Below are 25,082 nucleotides of genomic sequence, written 5' to 3' on the forward strand. Positions count from 1 at the left end.
GAAATACTGTACCGGTACATTAGGGTGTTGCAGGCGCCCCATGAAATTTAAATCTTGGTTTCACCATGCTTACCTTTTTTGTGGTACTGTGTTTAGATCAGAAGACCACAAATATGAAGTTTCATAAATTTTCATCGACGTTTACCTCCACCGCCGAGGCCATTTTGAGGCCCACTTTTTGAAATTTTTCATGTATTTTGCCACTAGAGGGCAGTGTATAAGTTTTGCAATATTGGGGTATATTTAAAGGATGCCCTATGATGTTCTGAATTGTTTAAAAAAAAAATTGGAGAAATGGGATAAGTATATCCTAAAATATTCAAGTTTTGTCACTCATTTTTTGCACAATACTGCCCCTAGTGGTAAAAAGAAAAGTTAAAATATCTTGAAAACTACTCATCATATTGTTATGGAACTTGCATGCACCCCCCCATTTTCATGGGTAAGGAATTTGATTTTAGCAATATTTTTGCAAAATATTACCACTAGAGGGCGGTAGTTCTAATTTTGAACTATTTTCCTGTGAAAAGGCGATATTGTTGCATTTCTTGAGCTGTGCTTCTGAAGAATACAATTTCATGGCTTATGCACAACAAAATTTATTCAATTGTAAAGAAACTGCATGCATACCTGTACTATATCAATAAATCCAAACAGGCAATGTGAGTCTTAGTTAACACAATTTCCGCAAAGGCAGTTTTGTGTTGATAAGCGACGTTTTCTAAGATTTGGTATCTTTCTTCAATCCTCCTCCACCGCTTGAATATAGTTTTGCGGATTTTTTTCTTGTTTTGCTACATGAAGAAAGTCGGATACCACTTTTACCCTTCTCTCTGCTGTGTCATTACAGACTCTGAGTGCACTTATGATACCATTAGCAGAAGCATTGCCATCATCTATTTCCCACTCTTTCGGGTGTTTGACATGAAAAGTTGTTGAAATGTGCAAAAGTTCAAATAACATTTTGTTGCTGGCATTTGCATAGGAGCACAATGACAATGTCTGGCAGCTCTGGCTTATCGTATCCATTACCAAACCTGTTTGTAACCTGGCCATGGAAACTTGCATTTAAATGCAGCAGAGTTCTAGCCAAAGCTTCCTTTTCATCAATAGTGACTTGTTCGAATGTTCGTCCCATAGAGCTAATGGGATCAGCTCCCCAGTTACATACCATGTGTGCCTACCTAAAGCTTTTAAAGCAGCAATACTGATAGTTTTGTCTACTGCATCATAGCTTTTGATATTACTTACCAGTTGCAAATCTACTCGGGGTGCTGATGCAGCAATTGGACAGTTGAACCACCATCCATTAAATTAATACAAAAGCACAAAGGTCAACAAATCACTCTAATTTTTGTATTTGTGAGTTGAAAATGATTCCTTGCGGTGGAAAGTCTTACAGCATAACTATCTTATAACAATAGAGCTGCTTTCCCATCCACCTTGCTCGATGGACTGTTCCACATTTCATGAAGTTGTACTGTCCACTGTTGATTCCAATCTACACCGTCATCAGGTCTAAAAGTTCTTTGTAATCACCCCTCTGATAATTTTGCATATCTCTCTCAAGCTTTATGTGCTTACACTTTTCTGCTTTGAGTTGTTACAAATTCTCCCAACTCTTTTGAGGATTTTTGGTGTGCAGTACAGCTGCAGCATGTGGGGTTGCATTGAATCCTTTGTTCCGGAATCTTTCGAATAGTTCAATGCCTGGAGATCTTGACGTTTCGACTTACAGGGCTTCCCACACATGAGAAAGTATAACTTCTCCAATATGTTTTCTGCATGCTAGGCAGAGAAGTGGTTTGTCTAGCTTTATTTGAAAAAAAATGCATGCAGCAGAGAGATGGCTTGAAAAAAGTTTTTGGGTGTTGTTGTTTTAAATTTTTCTTTTTTTTTAAGGCCATTTTTCTGCTGCATGCATTTCTCTCTGCTGTCCATCGAGCAAGGTGGATGGGAAAGCAGCTCTATTGCTATGAGATAGTAATGCTGCAAGACTTTCTACCGCAAGAAATCATTTCCAAGTCACAAATACAAAACATAGAGTGATTTGTTGACCTTTGCAGTTTTGTATTAATTTAATGGATGGTGGTTCAACTGTCCAATCGCTGCATCAGCACCCCGAGAAGATTTGCAACTGGTAAGTGACATCAAAAGCTATGCTGCAGTAGACAAAATTATCAGTCTTGCTGCTTTAAAAGCTTTAGGTAGGCACACATGGTATGTAACTGGGGAGCTGATCCCCTTAGTTCTATGAGACAAACAAGTCACTATTGATGAAAAAAAAGCTTTGGCTGGAACTCTGCTGCGTTTAAATGCAAGTTTCCATGGCCAGGTTACAAACAGGTTTGGTAATGGATACGATAAGCCAGAGCTGCCAGACATTGTTAATGGTTGGTAACTCACTGTCATTGTGCTCCTATGCAAATGCCAGCAGCAAAATGTTATTTGAACTTTTGCACATTTCAACAACTTTTCTTGTCAAACACCCAAAAAAGTGGGCAATAGATGATGGCTATGCTTCTGCTAATGGTATCATAAGTGCACTCAGAGTCTGTAATGATTCAGCAGAGAGAGGGGTAAAAGTGGTATCCGACTTTCTTCATCTAGCAAAACAAGAAAAAAATCTGCAAAACTATATTCAAGTGGTGGAGGAGAATTGAAGAAAGATACCAAATCTTAGAAAACGTCGTTTATCAACACAATGAAGATGCACAACTGCCTTTGCGGAAATTGTGTTAACTAAGACTCACATTGCCTGTTTGGATTTATTGATATAGTACATGCATGCATGCAGTTTCTTTATAATTGAATAAATTTTGTTATGCATAAACCATGAAATTGTATTCTTCAGAAGCACAGCTCAAGAAATGCAACAATATTGCCTTTTCACAGGAAAATAGTTCAAAATTAGAACTACTGCCCTCTAGTGGTAATATTTTGCAAAAATATTGCTAAAATCAAATTCCTTACCCATGAAAATGGGGGGGTGCATGCAAGTTCCATAACAATATGATGAGTAGTTTTCAAGATATTTTAACTTTTCTTTTTACCACTAGGGGCAGTATTGTGCAAAAAATGAGTGACAAAACTTGAATATTTTAGGATATACTTATCCCATTTCTCCAATTTTTTTTTTAAACAATTCAGAACATCATAGAGCATCTTTTAAATGCACCCCCAATATTGCAAAACTTATACACTGCCCTCTAGTGGCAAAATACATGAAAAATTTCAAAAAGTGGGCCTCAAAATGGCCTCGGCGGTAGAGGTAAACGTCGATGAAAATTTATGAAACTTCATATTTGTGATCTACTGAGCTAAACACAGTACCACAAAAAAGGTAGGCAAAATCCGAGAGGGTCGGGGCGCCTGCAACACCCTACGGTACATGCAGTTATAATATATATACATTTTTTATTTTTTAAACTGGTGTTTTTTTTCATGTAGAGCAAGCAACACAGGAGGTGCAGTATAATGTGTCAGACAATCTTAAAATCGTCAAATATATAGGCCTAGCTTCTGCCTGACGAAACAGCTGTTTGGAAGTAACAGCTGTTATGAATTAAAATAAATCGAAATTTCAGTTTAATGAAGACTAATGAAATTGGTATCCAAAATATCGGCAACCAATATCACAATTACATGTCCTCCACAGCTAATACACCAGAGCGGAAAAAAAAGGAATTTCTTTTTGCAGTTGTAAAAATGTATCTTAACTTAGTATATAAATATCATACATACTTTGTATTATTGGCGATTTGACATCTATTACATTTACTCAATACAAATGCTTCCCATTGAAGACATTAAACTGTCACCGCTCACCCAGTTGACGCGTAAACGATAGATGCAGCTAAAGCATTCCCTGAGCCTCCAGGTACAATCCCAAGCGGGGTTTTAATAGCCGTCTTCCAATCACTCCTCTCCATCAACCCATTGACAATCTATTCAATAATGAAGGTCATGAAATTGTCAGGTAATAAAGGTCCCATTTCTTCTAACTCAGCTTGGTTAATTATATGAAACGCGTGCTACTTGATGCTATAAAATGGATTTTCATCAAACTTTTGGACAGGCAGCGGTGAGCAAGTTTGAGTAGCTTCTCTCAAGATTGCTCTGTGCTGAATATAACATGCATTCCGTATGGTACATTACAGATCGGACACTAAGACATAAGATAGAGTGGTCACAAGTTTGCTCATACTCAATACACAGCACTTCGTGAATGGAAATGAATTAGTCTGTAAACATTTAAACAGCAATGAGAAAAATATCAAAACCATGTAACAGCATAGTGTATAAATGGCTCATCAGAGATAACACTCTAGCCACACAACAAAACAAATCACCTCATGAATCAAACCGTCTCCAGAAACAATGATAATTCCATCATATTTGTCAACTTCCAACTCTTTAACAAGGGTCTTGGCGTGCCCGGCATACTCTGTAAAATTAGTAAGAACGTGCATTCAGAGTTCCACTTGACATTTAAAGTTCTACTAGCAATGTAAGTAACAACTCTGAACAGCGCAACCTCAACAACAGGTACACAAAATAACTAAGTTTAAAGATTAAGATTTGCTCCCTTTTATTAAAAATGTTTTTACTAACTTTTATTTAAAAAGTGGATATCGGAAAACAATTATGCTAAGAAGAGTATGGCTTAATCAGGATAGTGATATCTCTAGCCTTTAGTAAGAAGATAGTAGTATGCGACTATGCGTTTTTGACACCAAACAGTTAAAGGACTTAGGACAGGGGTGTGCAACTTTTATTACAGGAGGGCCAGATATGAATAACTGGGTGAAACCGCGGGCCGCACGTTTATTTAACATATGATTTTTAGTAGTTGCAGGCACAAAAGAGTATTTTTTTTGTTATTCATATTATTCTTATATTAGGGTTATCTCCTTCCAGAAATAATAAGTTAGGACGCATACATTTCTGAAGAAAACTGCTATTCAAATTTATTGTCACACCGTCTTTAAACGAGCTCAGTGAGAAGTTTGCAGCTGGCTTTTTTTCCCGACGGCTTTTTCCAAATTTACTTTAATGGATACTATACTTTACTTTAATAGCCTACTTTACTTTAATGATCGCAATTCGAAGTCCATTTTCCAAGTGTTCGTCTGTCAGAACTGATCAATAGGGAGATTTCATGACGCTCGTTTTAGAAAAAAATGTTCGCACAAATACGTTGAGCCAAAAAGTGCCATTTTTGAAGCCATGGATTTTTCAAATGTGGAAAGTCATCTTAGTTGAAATGTTTTCGGTAAAAATCGCCAAGAGTCATTTCTAAATACTTTGCTTTCAAATCCGTTTTCTCTTGAAGATCAATCAGTTCAAGTTATATCTTCTGGTGCTTTGTTAATGTCTGTGTTGAATGGCGAAGCGAATATACCAAACAAATGTTCATGAGATTTGAAGTCCTTAAAACAAGCCAAAAATTCATACAACAATTTTTCAAGTTGGTCAGCAAATTCAGTTTTCTTCTCATGATGCATTCCATAGTCTCTTAAAGTTGGAAAGTGGAAAAGATTTCCTGTCTGTACGTGAGCTTTCCAAAGTCGTACTTTGTTCATAATGCCTTTTATGTGACCATACATTTTTACGTTCCAAATAATTAAATACAATGGATTAGCGGTGGCCGGTGGGAAACTTCTAAAATGGTTAACAGAAGGTGCGAAATCTGCAATAATCCACTCCACAATGAATTGTTCACACGTACCAGAATAAACTAAATTATAAACACGTTTCGCGGGCCGCACACAATTCAAAATTGGCACACCTTCGCGGGCCACATAATTTTTCTTCGCAGGCCGCATTTGGCCCGCGGGCCACACGTTGCACACCCCTGACTTAGGACATCCAGTTAAAAAAGGCTTCTAGAATGTTTTTACAAGTTTTAAAATGAATATGATATTTGTATGAATAGTTTCTCAGTACCGCAGTCGCAGTGGTTCTCAAACTTTTTTTTTGTTGCGACGCCTCTGGAAAAGTTTTCTGGACTTGCGACACACCAGCAAATAAAAGTAAATGAAGAAACTTATGATTAAAGTTTTGTTTATTGATACAACAACAAAAAGCAATGCATGTATGATGTTATTTAATGTGACGTGTGGGCTTGTTTGTTTTCACAAAGTTCATTGAATCTTGGGAGAATTTTTGAAATTGCCACCAGCATTTCTCTTGCACTGTTTATTCGTGATCGATATTTGGTTTTATCACCGCCAAGACAGAAAAATTTGCTTCACATAAATACGACTTAGCAAATGGGATAATAATTCGCAGTGCTTTCTTTCACCAAACCTGGATAATCGTCATTTATTGAATACAAAAATTTTCCGGATTTCCTACTATGAAAGGATCACGAATCCATTCGTAGTTTGAAAAATTTTCTGGGAAGTATTTTGCAAATTTTGACTCGAGCTTGGGAAAATGTAAATCAATATGCTTCGCAAATTTGAAAAGAAAAAAACGCACTTGCAACCTCAACTCTTCACTATTTTCAAACTGAAATAACACCAAGGAAAATGATTCAGAGTTTCCAATTTTTTTTTTGAAGGATAGACATCCAATACTACGTTAGGGTATCAGCAGTGGCAAATTTTTTAGTTAATTGCGGTGTAGGCTAATTGGCTAAGTGCATTGGACACATGTGTTCCAGCGGTCCTCAAAGCTAACCTCATTTTTATAATCTTGAACTGAGTTCAGCTAAGAAACGGAACTATTTTGAAACGCCCTTGGAAAAGTGAAACGACGCACCAGGGCGTCGCGACGAACAGTTTGAGAACAACTGCAGTACGGTAATACCTGTTTTTACAACAACATGTTTGATCTCTGCTTCAGCAAACATAGCCTTGACACTGGATTGGTAAATGTCCATAGCTTTACCTCGTCCACTGAATGGATTGATGTACACAATGAATTTGCGGTCGGGGATGTCTGTTACACTGTCGACTAAACACGAAAAAACAAACTAGCTATGATAATTATTTTTTTGACTTCTGTAAAACTCTACGATTTTGTTGCATCTACGCATAATACAGTAGCCTACATGATACTACTGCTACATGCAGTGCATAGCATAGGTACTGTTCAAGTAGCCAATAATACAAGATAAATTTGCAATTAAAACTGATGCTGACGGTTTGTGTGATGAAACTAATAAATCATCATTTCACTATTTACAAAGCTTTAATACCTTTAAGTTTCACAATTCACACAGATGAAGACTAATGAGAAAAACAATTGTTCAAACAAAAAAGCAAAAAAGAGATCTTCATGTCCATGTTTATGCAAGTCATCAAGTATTTTGCGGAAACAGAGGTATGTTCTCAATGGAGTCGAGTTGAACTAATGTTCTTTCAAGCATGGATAAGACTCTCACGTCACACTCAAGCACCCAAAAGGCTGTTTAAAATTTATTCTAATAGTTGAGTACTATGTGTGCTGACAGATAGTGTAATGGACAGTGCAACCAACCAGTCAACATATGACACAATCAATTAAAAGTTCAGAATGCTTCATCATAAAAAAACTCCTAATCGAACCTTGATTAGTTGTTAAAGTCTTTCCACTAATTAAATATTTGATAACTTTCTTCCATTTTTCAGCAACAGCTTTACTGCCTTCCTTGTCTTCACCACAATTGATGCCCAGTGACCTGAAAAGCATATATACAACAACAATGTCATGATGAAAACCTAAACAAATTCAGAATTTAATTTCAACTTAGCGGTATAAAATTCAAAGAAACAACCTAATGCTTTACTGATGTTTTTTGTTTTGTTTCAAAAACAATTTAATATTAATGACACGACAAAAATCAACATTTTTCGATTTAAACATCAATAGACGTGTGCAATTCCTTATCCACAGTAATTTTTGTCAAAAACAGCAACATATTTTCTAGCTAAGTTTTGTTCTTAAAAGATTATGATACTCTTTTTAAGTTAAAGCAGCTGCACTCTGCAGCCTAATTTTACTTTCAACAGAGATCTAACTGTCCTTTGATATGAGTAGATAATTCGTATACGTAGTTCATTCAATACAAGTAGTCCATAATGAACATAAATAGGCTATAGTACAATACATCAACAAAAGAGGTTACTTCAATCAGCCACCTAAAATAACATCAAAATGACATTTAAGCATTATGAAAAAAAACATAAAAACATATTATTTGCAACACTGATAGTATTGCTGAAAATATGATGAAATAGAACATTTTTTAGAAATAAAAACAGTAATATTTTCCAAAATGTAGTTCTTCAAATTAAAGACATGTTACGGTATCTTACAAATAAGGATGGCATGATAGCCCTGTGCAGTGTGCATATGTCTTCTTGTATTGCAAATAGGAAATATAGGCTATGGAACTTTCTGTCTCTTACTGGCATGCCTCATAAGACACCTATTGCCGCAACAGAATGTTCAAATCTATGTTTATGCTTACTTCATGAATTTGATGTTTGCACTTACCTAGACATGCGAACTCTTACTTGTCCCTTGAAAATTTTCTTTTTCAAAGGATATGAAAACACACATATGTACCACATGGCACCTGTTGTTTTGTTGCCTTGCAGAACATGGCAACCTAAACATAAACTAGCAAGTGTTAATAACCATGTGTGATGTGAAGCAATATTAATTTCATGGATGTCAAAGTTTTGCATTAAAAGTGCTGAGCTTCTTACAATCATATTGAAAAAGGGTTAAATGTCTATATAGTTTCGAGAGAGAGTTTGCTTTCTTGTACCAAAGACAGGCAAGACACAACAATACAACAGGGTTGAGCATTAATAACAATATATTATATTTATACATACATATTTACACGGAATGGCCCGTTTCGGTGAGTCTGATTCGGTGAGTTCGATCCCTTAACGGGGGATTTTTTCAATTTTTTTTTTAAATTGTCGGGTACCGTAGCCTAATTATCATTGCCGTTTTAGGGTTAGGAGTTAGGGGTTAGAGCATAGAAACTCACCGAATGGGACTCACCGAATCGGACTCACCGAATAGTAGCAGACCCATATTTACAAATAGTTTTAACAGTCGAACGAACAGTCGACGCCAGTATACTTCACTGTGAAAAAGCTTTCATGTATTCTATTACTCTTTCAAGACGACAATTTTACAAAAGTTGATTGTCTTGACCATTTTTGTCACCAAGTAAATCACATGACAAATGACAATGCAGTGGAATGGGGTGAAAATATGTTTTTCTTATTAATTGTAGGAATAATAGGTCCTTTTTTTTTCTCTCTACTTCATCAGTGTTTATTAGACAATGAATTACATTTATATACAATATATGTACAAGATGAAATAGGTTTTTGTTGCAATTTCGAAAAATGCAATCACTACAAAGATGATTTATGATTGGCAACAATGTATATATATTGTATGGTAGTTTCCTAGGCCTCGAAACTGAAGGTGACCGGCCGCGATTAACCTACAAAAACTGACATTTTGTCCGCCGGGTCTTGCCCTTCCATTGGCCGCATTTGTCCGCCATGAAGTTTCAAGAAAAATTTTACGCCAGCGGCCTTGTGAATAAAGTACTTTGCCATTTATATTCACAAAGGATTAGAAAGCAGTTAAAGTACCCGATAAATCACAATACACACTGTCTAAGTGTCTATGCTTGAATTGTTAACATTATTGATTGACCAAGCAGCTGATGTCTGACGATAAGCAGAATGCAAGTGACATCGCAATATAGTTTATTAATGCAATAAATCATTATTGATGCGTGTCGAAGTTCTGATGGCCGCCATGTGCTTGGCCACCGAATAGCTTGCTTCAGTCGAACAAGTTTGGCCGCCGGAAAAAATGTTTTGAGGCCTGGTTTCCCATTTCATTATTCACTAGGCTAGCATGTTACACTATTTATACACTTCTTCATGTACCACTACTATGCCTTTTCCAGGCTTAGGTGCTCATACACAGTTCTTTTCATTTATTGCGGTATTTGACTATATCTTCTGCTTGTAACATAATTCAAGTGATCTTTGAGGTTGTTGAGAAAAGTGAGACACTATTTTCTGTGCTCGCTATTCTTTGATTGTCTGTCAAATGGTTGACTGTGAAAACATGATCATTGTGATCAAATCCTACTGCAACTTCCTCATGATGACAAGGGGGGGGGAACAGTTTGGCTGGCTAACTGCAGAGGGCTACAAGAGAAAACAATGACAAACCACTTCCGGAAACCACACTGTCAAGAATATTCATTGATACGCTAGCTATGCAAAATTTTTGAAACATTTGTAGTTATAGCACAGACGAAACCGATAAAGCGTATCACCTACTTGTCAGACGTTTTGATAGGCTTAACCAATTTACTACAAAAAACGTTTATTGTAAATGAGTGGTATTGCTGGCAATGTGCATGTGCCAACTATAGGCTGCAATGTACATTACAACTGATACAACCCTACAAACTGTTTACAATTCCGGTTAAACTTGAGTTTTTTTAGTTATGTGTTACACAACACAATATTGTCAAATGTCAGCGATAGTCCTAGAGCATGTACAATCAAACCATTTTTCTGCAAAAGACGACAATCGAACTTTTATCTTGTAACCAATCTCTGTGACATCACAACGTGAACTTTGACAACTAGCATTTTTGCTTCAAGCATGCTATTTTTAGCTTGGCAGCTGCTGGAGTGCTGGGTGATTATGCATATGGATGGGGCCTCCAACAATAGAGGTCATTATCATCAACCAATTTTGATTACACAGGGCTTGCTTGTGAGGATAGAGAGAAGTTCCCTAAACTTTTTCCAGGCTGACTTGCACCGTGTTATAGCCGCATGCTCACACCCCCTCCAGAAGACATGGTATCACCAAGGTAGCAAAAGTCAGCTACCACGTCAAGTGTGCCACCTTCAACCTCAACCTCGCTTACCGGCCTGCCGTCTATTGGTCTTGCTGTGCCCTGACAGCGTAGGCATGAGTAGAGTGGGTCCAGTCTGAGTGACCCTTAATTCCACTTCACTTTTTGTGGACCCAGTGGGAGCAAATGGTGCAAAAGATAAAGTTTCTACCGGTTCCACTTAGGCATACCGAGCAAGGGTGCTTTCCTGATCTTCTTAGGAAGTTCTGGTTGATGCCAAAGATCATTATTTTGGTCTTCTTACCCATATTCACTCTTAGGCCCTTTGCTTCCATTCCCTTCTTCCAGGCGGCCATTCTGTCAACTAGTGACTCTAATGAGGTGTCGATAATGGCAAGGTCATCAGCATACAACAGCTCCCAAGGGCAGCCTGTGCGCAGTTCGAGTGACAGGGCCTCCAGGACAATGATGAAGAGCAGTGGGCTCAATACAGAACCCTGATGCACACCTACGCCTACTTTAAAAGTGTCACTGTGCCGTGTGCTCATCCCCAACACGCACATAGCTCTTAGCATTCAGGTACATTGATTGTACTATCCGTACTAGCCATTCCTCAACACTCAGCTTTCGCATGGCCCACCAGATCACCTTTCTTGGCACTCGATCAAAGGCTTTTTCTGGGTCTACAAAGGCCATATAGACTATAGAGAGTCTTGTTTACAGCAAGGTGTTTTTCTTGAAGTTGACGGATGATGAAGATGGCGTCAGTTGTACCTCGACCTGGCATGAAGCCGAATTGCATTTCATCAATCTGCACTTGTTGTCTAATCAATTGTTTTGTCACTCTCTCAAGTATTTTCATGGTGTGGAATGAAAAGGCTGCTGAAGTGTTTGTTTTGAAATTGCAAACACTTTTTTTCTTTAAGTCTTTTGAGCTGTCTGGTAAAATAATTAATTTGCATTGTTCTTCAACTGAACGAAACTGTATCATACAAATGAAATCACGCACTACATTTCACAACAGTAATTTTATGGCAGTGGCTATTTGACCGGCTCCGGTCTTTTAATCTAAAACACTATTTGACCGGCATGACATAACATTTTTTTTTCTTTCACCTTCTATTTCAAAGCAAAAGACGAGAAGAGAAAAAATGAAAAAAAGTGCCTATAAAGCTTCTAAATTCAACAATTTCATTCAACTGAATCAGTGGCATGTACGATATTTCTCGGGCTGGTGTTCCCGAGGGAATGAGTTCGATACTACCTGGAAGCTTTTTTTTTAACTAAAGTCAATTTTTAATTTCAGTAGCCTACAGCTCAATTTTTTATATCTTTTCAAATGTGAGTAATAAAGTTAGAGTATTTTTAATTTGCTGGGTAAGTTTCCGTTCGCCATAAGAGGATGTGACCGTGTTCGCCGAACAACGCATTACATTTTTGCTCTCAACAAGTTAGTTTGGCGGCTGTAAAAAGTTACAATACTTCTTCAAAAAAAAAAATGGTTTCATCAATGTCTAGTTTACTTTTAGGCAGTGTTTTTTAGCAGGCAATTAAGTTTCAAATAAAACACTTCTGGGTAGTATCGAACTCATACCCTTGGGGATACCAGTTCGAGAAACATTGTACGCGCTGCTGATTCAGTTGAATAAAATTATTGAATTTAGAAGTTATATCATATAGGAACTTTTTTCTTCTCCTCTGCTTTTGCTTTGAAAGACAAATTGAAAAAAAAATACGTCATGACCGGTCAAATACTGTTTGAGATTAAAAGACTGGAGCCGGTCAAATAGCCACTGCCTACCACTGCCTTCAGTACAGTAATTCTAAAAAAAAAATTTCTAAGTTTTCTGCATTAAAATTTTGAACATGCTTTCCAACACTTCCTTCTCAAGCTAAAACAATTTGTCCATGTCTGTTCGTTGGAAGGTCAGTCGTCGACGGATGACATCAAAAGCATTTAAAACTTTTCTTCTTGTTCCGAGGTAGTTTATTGATTTCTTTCACACCTTATTGCTGGTGTGAAAACCTTATCACACCTTTATGATAATTTTCCGTTTGTCATAAGAGGATGTGAACGTGTTTGCCGAACGATGCAAAAATGTAATGCGTCGTTTCAGCAAAGACGGTCACATCCTCTTATGACGAACGGAAAATTACCCAGAGAAATTCTCAAATTCAAGAAAATTAAAAAACTCTACTTTTATTACACATAGTTGAAAAGACATAAACAATTGGGCTGTAGGCTTCTGAAATTAAAAATTGACCACAAAAATGCAGCAGCCTAACGATTGAGTCACTTCGGGTCAAAATTTAGTTAAAACTTAAAAAAAAAAAAAACGCTTCCGCGGAGTATCGAACTCATTCCCTCTGGAACACCAACCGGAGACGTATCCCACGCGCCACCCAATCACATAAACATAATATTAATAGTCGAATTTATAACTTATATAGGCACTCTTCTCGTCTTTTGCTTTGAAAGAGAAAAAGAAAGAAGTGCCTATATAGTGACGTCATGACCAGTCAAATAGTGTTTCAGATTCAAAGACCGGCGCCGGTCAAATAGCCACTGCCTTTACTTAACATTAGATAGGATTTGATTTGGATTTGTGAAATTGTTCAAGCTACCGGTATTAACTAGGAGTACATGAATTGATAACGCCCACAATATTCACAATAATGTATTTAACAACTTTTGCACAGGCGATGCTTGACATGCAAGTCACCATAATATGTTTATGCCAGTAAAAAAAATTGAATACATACCGATTATATCATGGATTGAGATGATGCAATCTGGTTTACTGTTGGTTGATTTAATAACAATAGAAGAATTTGTTAAAATTACTTCTGTTGATGTTGCCTTTGGGTACAACACAAACTTTCCAGACAATAAAGCATTTTCCATCTTAGCAGATTATAATATACTGTTCTAAAAGGAATCATTTGTTACTTCATAGTTACCGGTATGTGGTATGCCAGCATTTGTTTATCTATTTGAAACACTAAATGCACACAAACCTATTTTGGGCCTATAATATGGCCTACCAATTTAGTCAGTATATATTTAAAAGTTTATTACAAAGGAAATACCTAGCTTTAAATAAAACTTATTTATTACAGCTTCCGTTTGTAATAGCACCGTTGGCAAAGGCTTCTATGGGTAAAACAGCGTTAAATACGGTCTCTTTTTGTCTGATTTATGCTACATAAAATTTTCTGTTATGACTGTGATTGAAACGAAATAGGGATTAAAACTGTATCTTATGAATAGCAGTTTTCCAACTTCTAATAAGGTTTGAGAAACTTAACTGCAGAAACAAAAGACTACACACTACAGTACAGGTACATTCTTTTAAGGTGCTCTTTGTTTTGCTGTTTTTTCAATACGCAGGCTAACACTTGTTAATCAGTCTAACCAAATTTATTGGTAGTGCACCATAAGAACGAAAATAATAAATGAGAGCACTGAAAACCACTATCTTATGAAATCGTTGGATGCAGCACAGTGACACCATACATGCCAGAAAAGAAGAAACAAGAATAAGCGAAAAAGCGACTGATTTCACAATCACAAGAACATTGTGACAGTGTAGGTACTGCCAAGTTATTTTTTACAAACAAGCAAGCAATCAATCACTGGCTTTATGGGGGGTTTTTTTCTCAAAATATCACGACAAATGCACTGGTACATTACCAAGAAGTGAGAGAGAAAGAAACTAAAGACCTTATGAGGTCACCAGATCAACTTCCACCCCTGCAGCCGTATTTTACAGAAAATATTAGCAACAAAAGTATACTAGAAAACATTTCAAGAAAATAATGAAACGTTGAATAAGGTTACAATCGCAATGTGGTGATTAGTACATCCAAGTCAAAACATGTAAAAACTTGATTTTTGTTTAAGTTTGATTCTAGTTTTATCTGAAAACAGCAAGTCTGTAATTTTTTTACATTTATAATGCATCATTTCACTTTTGCGATCTATCAGCTGGCAACACTGAAAGCAGCAAGGGGCAAATGCATCGATTTCAAGGTCTGGTGACTTCAGCAGCCCGTTCAAGTCAAATGTAAACTTTGGCAGAAGTTGCTATTTTTCCACAATTATTGCCATGGTTACAATCAGGTGTTGCCAGAGTTAGGATTAAAGTTAGGAAGGGTTTAGGCGAGGTTAAGGTAAGGGTTAGAGTTAGGAATCTCTCTACTCGGACTACTACCTTAACGTGGTGAGAGAGTTTCCGTGCCTCAATGACCTCTAGAGCTGTACTGGCGGGAGCTAACTGCTCCCAGAAGGGTTTGGTTTGGTTTGGTTTGGTTTTTGAATCTTTATCCTCGGACTGACAAAGCCTTGATAGGTTATTCCTGGTACTTGTTCGCATACTTGTAGAGGCACTTGACGCAGGGCCGGTTACCGAGATTGGCAGAGTGAAGTTTTCCGATTGTTGAAGTCTTGTTGCCGAGAAATTATTCCATTCACTAGGTGCCGCTGAATGGAGAGCAGTCCTGAAATGCGTTGCTCAAGCGCAGACCCCGAGAGTCGAACCAGCGCCGTGTGATCTTGAGCCCGGCGCGTAACCACTGAGCTATCGGGGCGGTCACCCATGCCAGGTTGGTTGAAAGGTAGAGGTCAGACAAAACGTAGTCCAAAGTCCCCAAGTCCCCAACGGCGGAACAGGCGGATGAAGCCAGCCAGGCTCAACGACTGTGAAGGCGGATGAAGGCTGCAGCATGCCACCAGCTCCAATCGTCTTGGCTTGCCTTGCCATTGGATAAAGCTGATGGCCTTATCAAGTTTATGTGTGCTTGTTGAGTGTGCGCCAGCAAGTCCACGCTAATCAATTCACGCACAGGCGTCTTCGCAAGACACTCAAACCTAACAGCGATCGATAATGCATAACGGGAACAGGCAAGTGAAAGCTGAAAGTTTCTAGTGCGGACCCGACACGTTAGTGGTGGTAACTTGATTCAGGCGCTCTATCTTTTGGAAGAAGCAGGAAAGATGTTCGGCAGCAGTTATCACGACTGGGCAGCCCTCTTTAGGATCCACTCTGCTCATCCTGAATAGGGAAGGGGCTAGAAAAGGTGCCCTGAACATAGTCTGCTTCAACTCAACCTGTCTGGAAAACCGCGTCCAGAGGGTTCACCTTACCTGCGGTCGAAAAACGAAATATGTAACTATGAAATTTGGAACCTGGAATGTTAGGATTTCAAAGTTTGATACCTTTTATTTGTGAAAACTGAGGAAAAAGAACTACACGTGTGCTCTCTACCAGTGCATAAGTCGAACAGATTAAACTTAACATAAACACGTTGCAGTCAGCGCAAGAATGTAGCTTCTGGAGAATCGGACATTCCTCGCGCTGATTGCAACAAGCAGTGCTTCCAGCATATTATTGCAAATACTACAACACCTCTCCCTTAAGTTCAATGACACTACAAAATAGGCTACAACACCAAAATTAATACATTCCACCAGGCAGGTTAAGGCCAACTCGGATCTTCAATAAGTCGATTCGGTCTCTTAACCTGTCTGCGCGGTCGAGCAGGCAAGCCCACGTTGACACTAGCGGAAGGTCTGACATTGTCCGGCTGCTCGATGGGCCAGGGGATAGACGCAGACACTCTCCGTCGAATGAATCTGCGCTTTCTAATTAACAATCGGCCGCTAGCGGTTTTAACAGTGTATTTCCGGTAGTCGTCCACAGCGACTATTTTCCCATAAATGTCCCACAGTCCGGTGTTCGAATTTTGTACTGCGACATGAGTTCCGATCGGGAATTCAGGAAGACGATGAACACGATTGTCGTAGTAGGCTTTGGTGTCTTCAACGGACATCTCTTTTCGCGTTTCAGCTTGTTGCATCTCGCTCTTCCATTTATGAGAGAAAGCCCGATGATGTACTGGAAGGGTGTCTTGAGTCGGTCGTCCGTACAGTTTCTGAGCAGGTGACAATCCGTCCTTCCTGCATGGCGTATTTTGATACTGCATCAAAGCTTTTGCTAGTTGATCTTCGTCGAGGTAGCGATGCGTCCATGAACGACGAATAAACTTTTTCATGCTCTTTACGGTTGCTTCAACTTTCCCATTAGATTGCGGATAGGTTGAAGTAGAAGTACGATGCCGCACGCCTCATTCATGAAGAAATTTGGAGAATTTCTCAGACTTGAATTGGGGTCCGTTGTCAGACCAAATAACATCTGGTATTGCAGTGCGAGTAAAATAATCACGTAAAGCTTTGATGACCACAATAGACGTAGTGTTAGCCTATGCCTCATGAAATAAATTGACGGCCAGTCTGTAAAACAATCTACCATAATTAGATAGTGTTGTCCATTAAATTCAGCTAAGTCAATCGCTAGTTCCTGAAAAGGGCGAATGGGTTGATTTCTCAACACCATTGGTTCTTTGCACAACGAGGGGAGGTCATCTTGACATTTTTGACACGATAAAATTACGGTTTCAATGTCATGGTCTATGCCGGGCCAATAAACGGCCAAACGAGCGCGTTCCCTGGTACGGGTAACGCCTTGGTGAGATTCGTGTAAATTAGCAAGTATCTCACTTCTAAGTTTTTTCGGAATGAATAATCGACCACCATACACAATAAAGTCATTGTCAACTGATAATTCATGCCGTATCTTCCAAAAGGGTTTTAACGTAGGCTATTAGACAATTGAGATTTATAATTGGGAAATCCATCGACGATGATCTGCTTTAGTTGGCGATAACATTGGTCGTTTGATGCGACTTCCTTGAGATTGACAAGCCTTAAATTTAAATCTACGCAAGCGTTGAGTTCTGCAAACCTGTGCACAGATTGGATACCGTTTTCTGATATTTCATCATCTGGTGTATGGTCCGACACGGGGCTACGAGACAGGGCGTCAGCGGCTTGATTCGATGCACCTTTTTGCCAGTGAGCAGTGAAGTTGTATTCCATGACCTTCATCCTCATGCGCTGTAACCGTGAATTCTCAATTTCATCTAAACGCTTGTGGTTTAAAATCGAAATTAAAGGGTTATGATCAGTTATGACGTCAAAATGAGGTAGGCCTGCAAGAAATTTGTGGCATTTTTTTATCGCCCAGGTGACACCCAGCATTTCTTTTTCGACTGTGGCATACCTAGTTTCTGTATCCGTCAGAAAGCGCGATCCGGCTTGAACCGTACGCCAGTTGCTGTCACTGCATTGTTGAAGTAAAAAGCCTAGACCACTGTTCGAGCTGTCAGTCTGCAATCGCGTTGGTTTGTTAACGTCGTAAAAAGCAAGAAGAGGGGATTTCAGACAACGCTTTTCTCGCTTGTTTAAAACTTTCAGTAAATTCTGGAGTCCAGATAAATTCGTTTTTACTGCTAAGCAGAGGTCTTAAATGCAATAAGTACTTGCTTACAGTTTTGCTGTTGCTAGACAACTGGTTAGCGAGACCAAAAAACGAACGTAAGTCAGTGACGTTAGCAGTTATTGGGAAGTCACTAAGTGCATTACACAAGGAGCTATCAATTTTATAGCCTTCCTGGGATAGTTCGAATCCAGCAAACTTAATACGTTGTTGACAAAATTTAAACTTTTCTTTATGAAGAGAGATCCCTCGTTCAGCACATCTTTGAAGAAATTCTCTTACTCTATTGATGTGATCGGTTACGTTAGAGTCAAATATAGTAACGTCATCTACTATACCTTTCGACAGTTGTCTAATCCAGAGAAAGCTTCATCCATTCTTCGATTGTAATGTTCAGAGATTGAGCAAATACCAAATGGAGCACGTAGAAATTTGTACCGGCCAAATGGAGTGATGAAGGTTGTTAGCAGTTGGCTATTGTTTTCTAAAGGACACTGGTAGTAACCCTTTAAAGCATCAAATGTTGTGAAAAAACGTGCTTGTTCTGCATCAACGTCGGCTACAGCTTCAGCCGGCGAAGAAGATGTATAACGTTCACGTCGCACAAATTTATTTAGCTTGGAGAAATCAACGCACAATCTAGTAGGCTATTATCCGAATTCTTTTTTGGTGCGACCACGATAGGTGCACACCATTCTGTAGGTTCCGTCACGGTCTTTATAATGTCTTGAGATTCCAAAAGCTCTAACTCTTCTTTTAATTTATCTCTGTAGCCTAAGCATAAGGCACCACCCTAGGGGTACTCACACAAAATGATTGCGCTTGATCCATTAAGTCGATACGAAATTCTTCTCCTTTCATTACCCGGATCTTTCCATCAAAGACGGTTGGAAATTCCTCGACCAAGTCTTCCAGTGTAGCGCTCGTCGTTGCTTTCCGTGATACACTATTAATCTGCTTAGGATAAAACGATGGGAGATTCGTAAAGTTTTAGCTGTTCTCCACGAGATTAACATGCCGCCTGGAATAGAAGGAAAAATGTGTAAAATGTCTTCAGTAGTTACCTCACCCAGCGTCAGCTGTACCTTCAGCTGTCCAATCTCCTTCAGTGGTGATCCATCGACTGTGTATATAGTTCTTGGTGCTGTGGCACGGCCCATGTTCCGTACGTCTTCTCCGAGCAAACGTAAGGTCGTTTCATCGGCGGCCGAGATATCTGCTCCTGAGTTCGGCAGCACGGTGATTTTCGCCGATTCATTAGGTGACCTAACTTCCAAATTTACTCGTGGTGCGCTATCGATTCCACGTAGTGAACGCGTCGTTTCTTGAAACGTCATCAATTTTAGTGCTTTATCAGCCTTATTACTATTAGTGCTTAGTAGCTGCAATTTATTACCAGATCTTTCGTTGTGGTTCTTACATTGAGCCGAGAAATGGTTAAGTTTGCCGCACTTAAAGCAGGTTTTATTGCGAGCTGAACAGTCTTTTAAAGTTTTATGCCACGGGCGGCCACACATGCAACAAGTTAAGCTTTCTTTACTCGCCGTTGTCCCTTTAGCCGTCTGAGTAAAATTTCTTTTGTTCCGCTTGTAGGCCGAAGCGTGGTTTACTCGATCTACTGCAAGATCTGCTCTTTGCCGACGGGCAGATTCGCGAGCTCGACAAATTACTACGCATCTGTCCAATGTTAAAGGCTTCTCTCTCAATAACTCTTCGACGGTCTCTTCAGCGTGAGTTCCTTCCACGATTTGATTCCTCAAGGCTTTGTTTGCGCATTCTTCATTGCAGTAATTACAGGTTTTCACTAAGTCACGTAACGATACTAAATAGTCATCGAAAGACTCTTGCGGTCCCTGCAGGCGTTTTTTTAAATTTCTGCGCTCCACGGTTTCGTTTATAGACCCCTTTACATAGGCTTTCAATGCTTCTATGATAGCCTACGTCTAGGGTTTTTCTCTTCGTCTTCTCTCAACCCCAAGTTGCTAACGACGTTGGCGGTTTCTCTTGAGAATGAAAGTCTTAGTAGGCCTACATTGTAAACTGTAAGATTATCTTTGGCGGCTAACCCAGACACTGCTACATAAGCGTTCCATTCTTCCTCCCAAGCGTTGAAGGAAGCGCCTCTGTCAACTTCTAGGTCTAACCGAGGACGTCGCTTTTTCTGAATGTGTAAGCCATTTCACTTTATTTTTTAAAAGGATCTTTATCCTGTTCGCAGCGCCATGTTTGATACCTTTTATTTGTGAAAACTGAGGAAAAAGAACTACACGTGTGCTCTCTACCAGTGCATAAGTCGAACAGATTAAACTTAACATAAACACGTTGCAGTCAGCGCAAGAATGTAGCTTCTGGAGAATCGGACATTCCTCGCGCTGATTGCAACAAGCAGTGCTTCCAGCATATTATTGCAAATACTACAACAGATAACTCCAGCTCAAATAGGCCAGAAAGACGAATTGCTATCATTGCTCGTGAACTACAGCGTTTCAACTTTGACATCATGGCTCTTAGCGAAACCAGGAGAGATGGAGAGGGCCAACTAAGGGAAGAATGTGGCAATTTTACTTTTTTCTGGAAGGGCTATGATCTTGTACATCCGAGAATCCACGGCGTGGGTTTTGCGATTAAAAATTGCCTCCTCCCAAAACTGACAGAACAGCCAGTTGGAATAAGCGCTCGACTGATGACACTCCGAATCCAATATGGTGCGGGCATGTAGTGCGAATGCCAGATCAGCGTCTCCCTAAGCAAATGTTCTACTCGGAATTGGCTAAGGGTAAGCGTTCGGTAGGTGAACAAAAAAGCGGTATAAAGACTCACTGAAGAGTAATCTTAAAATGTGTAACATCAATTATACAAACTGGGAGGAAACCGCAGAGGATAGGCTGCTTTGGAGATCTGCCACTCAGAAAGGTGTTGCCACGTTTGAGAAAAGCAGATCTAAAAGGTTAAAAGAAAAAATAATGCAAATAAAAGAACAACAATCACACCCACAACCAACTCTCCCAAAGGGTCTTAAATGTATCAAATGTAACCGAACTTTCAAAGCCAAGATTGGACTAATTAGCCATTTAAGAACTCACCGTTAGCTTTTATTTTATTGCGAAGGCCATCATCCTCGAAGACGAGGGATAGCCATCATCAGAGTTAGGAATACGATTAGGGTTGATTACCATCCCTATAGTTTTGATCTTTGCCCACGACTAAAAAAAAATTCAATATAAGTTTTGTTTCAACAGCTTTAAACTTTTCTTAAATTAGTGCAGAATTCCTTATCTGGCAACATTATTGAGACTATTATTACACTATATAGTGTAAATATAGGCACAGGCAACTTTGGCTGACTGGGTTAGCGCTGTCATTGCCAACCACAACCAGTATTCTGGTGTGAAGTTGTTGTGATGGCCTAAGTTATAGAGTGCGCAGCAGTACCAGTAGGCTACCGAACGTGGGAAGATGTTTAGGCCTAGCAATAGCCTACCCTGGTATACTGTGAAGGTACTTTGACTGTATCTGTGTACTGTACGGTAGCCTACTTATAAAATGTAACTTAGGTCAATGTTACGGACAAATTTTAAATCAAACGTCACATAAAACCGTTGTCTACTGAACCTGACGTCTTACGTCATAAACTGTTGCTAGAAATAAGCAAATATTGCATCACTCTTTGTCACACCTGTTGAAACATTACATCATCGTTAAATCTTGAATTACGAGATATGGTGTAAGCCAAACTTAACAGGTGTTTGAATAGCTTCATAATGCTTATCATTATTACGTCACATAAGCTAGTTACGTGCGTTTGAAATAATGCAATCTATTCTCGTCATTTCAAAATTGTTGCTTGAAAAGTTGGTCGCATATTTAACTGTTTTGCTTAGTGCTTGCCAGCTGGACGAAATTTCTGTCTTTATCTCAGTAATTTGTATTGTAGTAACAAGTTTTAGTGGCGTACGGTGTTGCGTCGCAATTTCGACAGCCTTGAGGGTAATTTTACAGAAATAAAATCCTTGAATAGACGTTTTCAGAAGAGTGTTTCTTTCGGTCATTAAATACAGACGAACGGATCCGGGAATCTTATGTTACAATTTTCCCACGAAGAGATTATGGTTTACCGTTGTGACCATAAATAATAAAGACGTGGTTTGTTAGTTGGTAGGCCAAGAATAACTTAAATCACATAAGTAATAAAGACGGTTTGTTGCTGGTTGGTAGTCTACAGAAGCACAATAATAAAGACGTGTTGTTGTCGGTTCCGGAAGCACAAAAGAAAAATAAAAACGTTTCTTCTCAGTTGGTAGGCTACTGAAGAACTTCAAGCTAAAATTTAAAGACGTTTCTTTGTTGGTTATCAAGAAAAACAACATTGACATTCATTGGCAAGAAAAAAGATTAAAGACAATCGATCTGTGCTTGAAGATTCAAGTGGACAAATCCAAGCAAGTTTTGTGGAACTTTAGGACTTCATATAGCCTATAGGCTACCCCTACAACTACGGTATTGTACATTTAAACTCTTTTTGTATTTTTACGGTCTTTGCAGTTAAGTTTTTTATAACTAGTAATATTTTTCTGTGTTTGTGTAACTTAATTTTTTAATTGTTAAATTTAGTATCTTTTATATAATATTTTATTTATTTATTTGCAATCAGACTCAAAGTCCATAGAATTCAAATTTTTAACAGTCATCACACAAAATATCAGACTAACACAACATCAAGCAGGCTACATCAAACAACGTTCAAAATACTGTTGTAGTGAATATAAAATGTAGAATTGAAATAGTAATCAGAACACATAACATTGCGCAAAAGTGGATTAATTGATCTTTTGCATCGTTTTACAAATGCATAGCATAGATACACTCTAGCACTGTCGCATCTCGACAAATTGTGGATAATTCTGTACGAGTCGTTGTAAGCAACTCGTATGCGATTTAAAGTAGAAGTTTTATAGTTACACCATAGTTGCAAACCATAGGCTACATTGGCATACAATATGATTGGTACCGTACATTACATTTTTAACTTCGGTAGAGCAATTTCCCAACTTGGACCTAAGCTGATTGGCAGCGACATAAAGAGATCGCACTTGCTGGCGACAGGGACTCGACCGCCGTCGACTCGACTGAGTTTAAGCCTGATGATGTTCTTTGCGGTCGGGCAGGCCATTCTGGGGAGGGACCCAGTAACGATGAGGCTAAGTCAGTTCGAGAGGCCCGGCATCTTAGAAGGGATATTTTGACTCAAATTGGGGAACTTTCTGTAGCCCTAGGTTCTTTGAGTGATAAGCAGAAACTGTTAATTTTTAGATCCAACTTATCTACTTTAGAAGAGGAATTACGGCATTTCCATGCTCTTTTGAGTAAAATTTTTAACTCTGCAATTTTGGCAGAACTTCGTGATAGGGTAGATCCCGAATTTAACTCGTTAAAAAATAACTTCGAACAAAAAGAAAGTGAGTACTCAGATATGTTGGATGCTGACATACATTCTGAGGATAGCATCTCTAATGTAAGCACTAGGATGTCTAGGAGCTCGTCACGGATAGTTGCACAAATTAACCTGCAGCTAAGACGAGCTCCAGATACAAGCCGAGGCCGAAGCGAGAGCTGCTGAGGCCATACGAGCTGAGGCCGTACGAGCAGAGGCCGTCGCGAGAGCTGAGACGGAAGCAAGAGTTACTGAGGTTGCCGCGAGAGCTGCTGAGTTGATGAGTTCGCACTCAAAGACGCCCAGTTGAGGGCTGAACAACGTAAGGAGGTAGCTTTAGCTGAATATCGATCAGAGGTGGGCTCCCGGCGTAGCTCTAAGAAGGGATCATCTAGGCCAGGGGTTCTTAACCTTTTTTGTCTCGTTTACCCCATGCCGAATGAAAAAAGTATAATTTACCCCCACCGTTTTGGTGGCCCCTTGTGATGCCATCATGTCCAGTCAACCATGCGAAGAAATGCTAAACATCCTTTTTTGTCTGGATTTACCATGGCAAATATCAAAAACAAGCTGTTTATTTGCCGAAAACACGATTGTTCTTGACGGGGTCCTGAGAAAAATAATGTCTACTCAAATGACTTTTGTGCTTGCTTTCCACGACAAAGACGATAGGTTGTTTATAAACAACACAAAGCCTCTAGCCAGTGGCGTAACTACCCATTGGATCTTGTGGATAAATCCAGCCGCGGCACGTTGCTGGAGGGCGGCAAAAATGTGATAACGTTTTAAACGAACAAAGATAGTCACACTAATTTATTCTCAGAGAGACTCAGACTTAAACGACCTAAGTTAACACTGATCTAAGTGAAGCCAAAAAAATACACAAGTTATGCCTCTAAACTAATTTGCAACTTTTTGAGATTGTGACTCACTATGTGGTATTTGTGACGGTATAGTGATACTCATGCTGTTGATGTCATAATAGAATGGCGATTGTTATAAGCTATAGCATTGTTCAGTCAATTTAGCTTTGGTAGTTAAGCTTAGATTAGTTTTCAGTTAATTTCATTTTCGAGAGGAGACGGGAAGGGACCGTCAGGTCTTTCAGTCAATTGCCACCTTTACCATCTGTCTGTGGTTGATAGACGCTATTCCTCCATCCTCATGTGTGAAGATGGGTTAGGTTTGTGAAAGCTTGAAAGTTTCAGGTCTGAAATATATCACTCAGCAAATTTGCAATTACGGTTATTGTTTTCAACTATCGTGCTGCAGATTCCAGAACAAGATTTAAGTTGAAACTTTTTAACTTAATTTTTGCCTATGAAAAGACAGTGAAACTTTTTTAGAAAGACGGAGAAGAGGAACTAAAAAAGAATAAAGGAGCCATTTTGAAGTTCGTGAAAATCGCCTCTGCTAAAGAAACAGAAGAGCTTAGCAACCACAGTTTGTTTGTTTTGTTTTT

The 25,082-nt window shown here is 39.0% G+C and overlaps 1 protein-coding gene across 1 annotated transcript in view; it reads right to left on the reverse strand.

Moving 5' to 3' along the window:
• The window catches only part of LOC145770259 (sphingosine kinase 1-like), a 29,173-nt gene extending 15,474 nt beyond the window's left edge, over positions 1-13,699 (reverse strand). Inside the window, exons 1-6 of the mRNA XM_082581858.1 lie at positions 13,616-13,699; positions 8,488-8,602; positions 7,557-7,669; positions 6,817-6,963; positions 4,353-4,447; positions 3,829-3,947 (exon numbers count right to left, since the gene is read on the reverse strand). Coding sequence (XP_082437984.1) covers positions 3,829-3,947; positions 4,353-4,447; positions 6,817-6,963; positions 7,557-7,669; positions 8,488-8,564 — 551 coding nt within the window. The 5' untranslated portion in view covers positions 8,565-8,602; positions 13,616-13,699. The remainder of the gene's footprint in view (positions 1-3,828; positions 3,948-4,352; positions 4,448-6,816; positions 6,964-7,556; positions 7,670-8,487; positions 8,603-13,615) is intronic.
• Between the last annotated feature and the right edge of the window lie 11,383 nt (positions 13,700-25,082).

The sequence above is a fragment of the Aplidium turbinatum genome, chromosome 5 (assembly GCF_918807975.1).
Source record: "Aplidium turbinatum chromosome 5, kaAplTurb1.1, whole genome shotgun sequence".
NCBI lineage: Eukaryota > Metazoa > Chordata > Ascidiacea > Aplousobranchia > Polyclinidae > Aplidium > Aplidium turbinatum.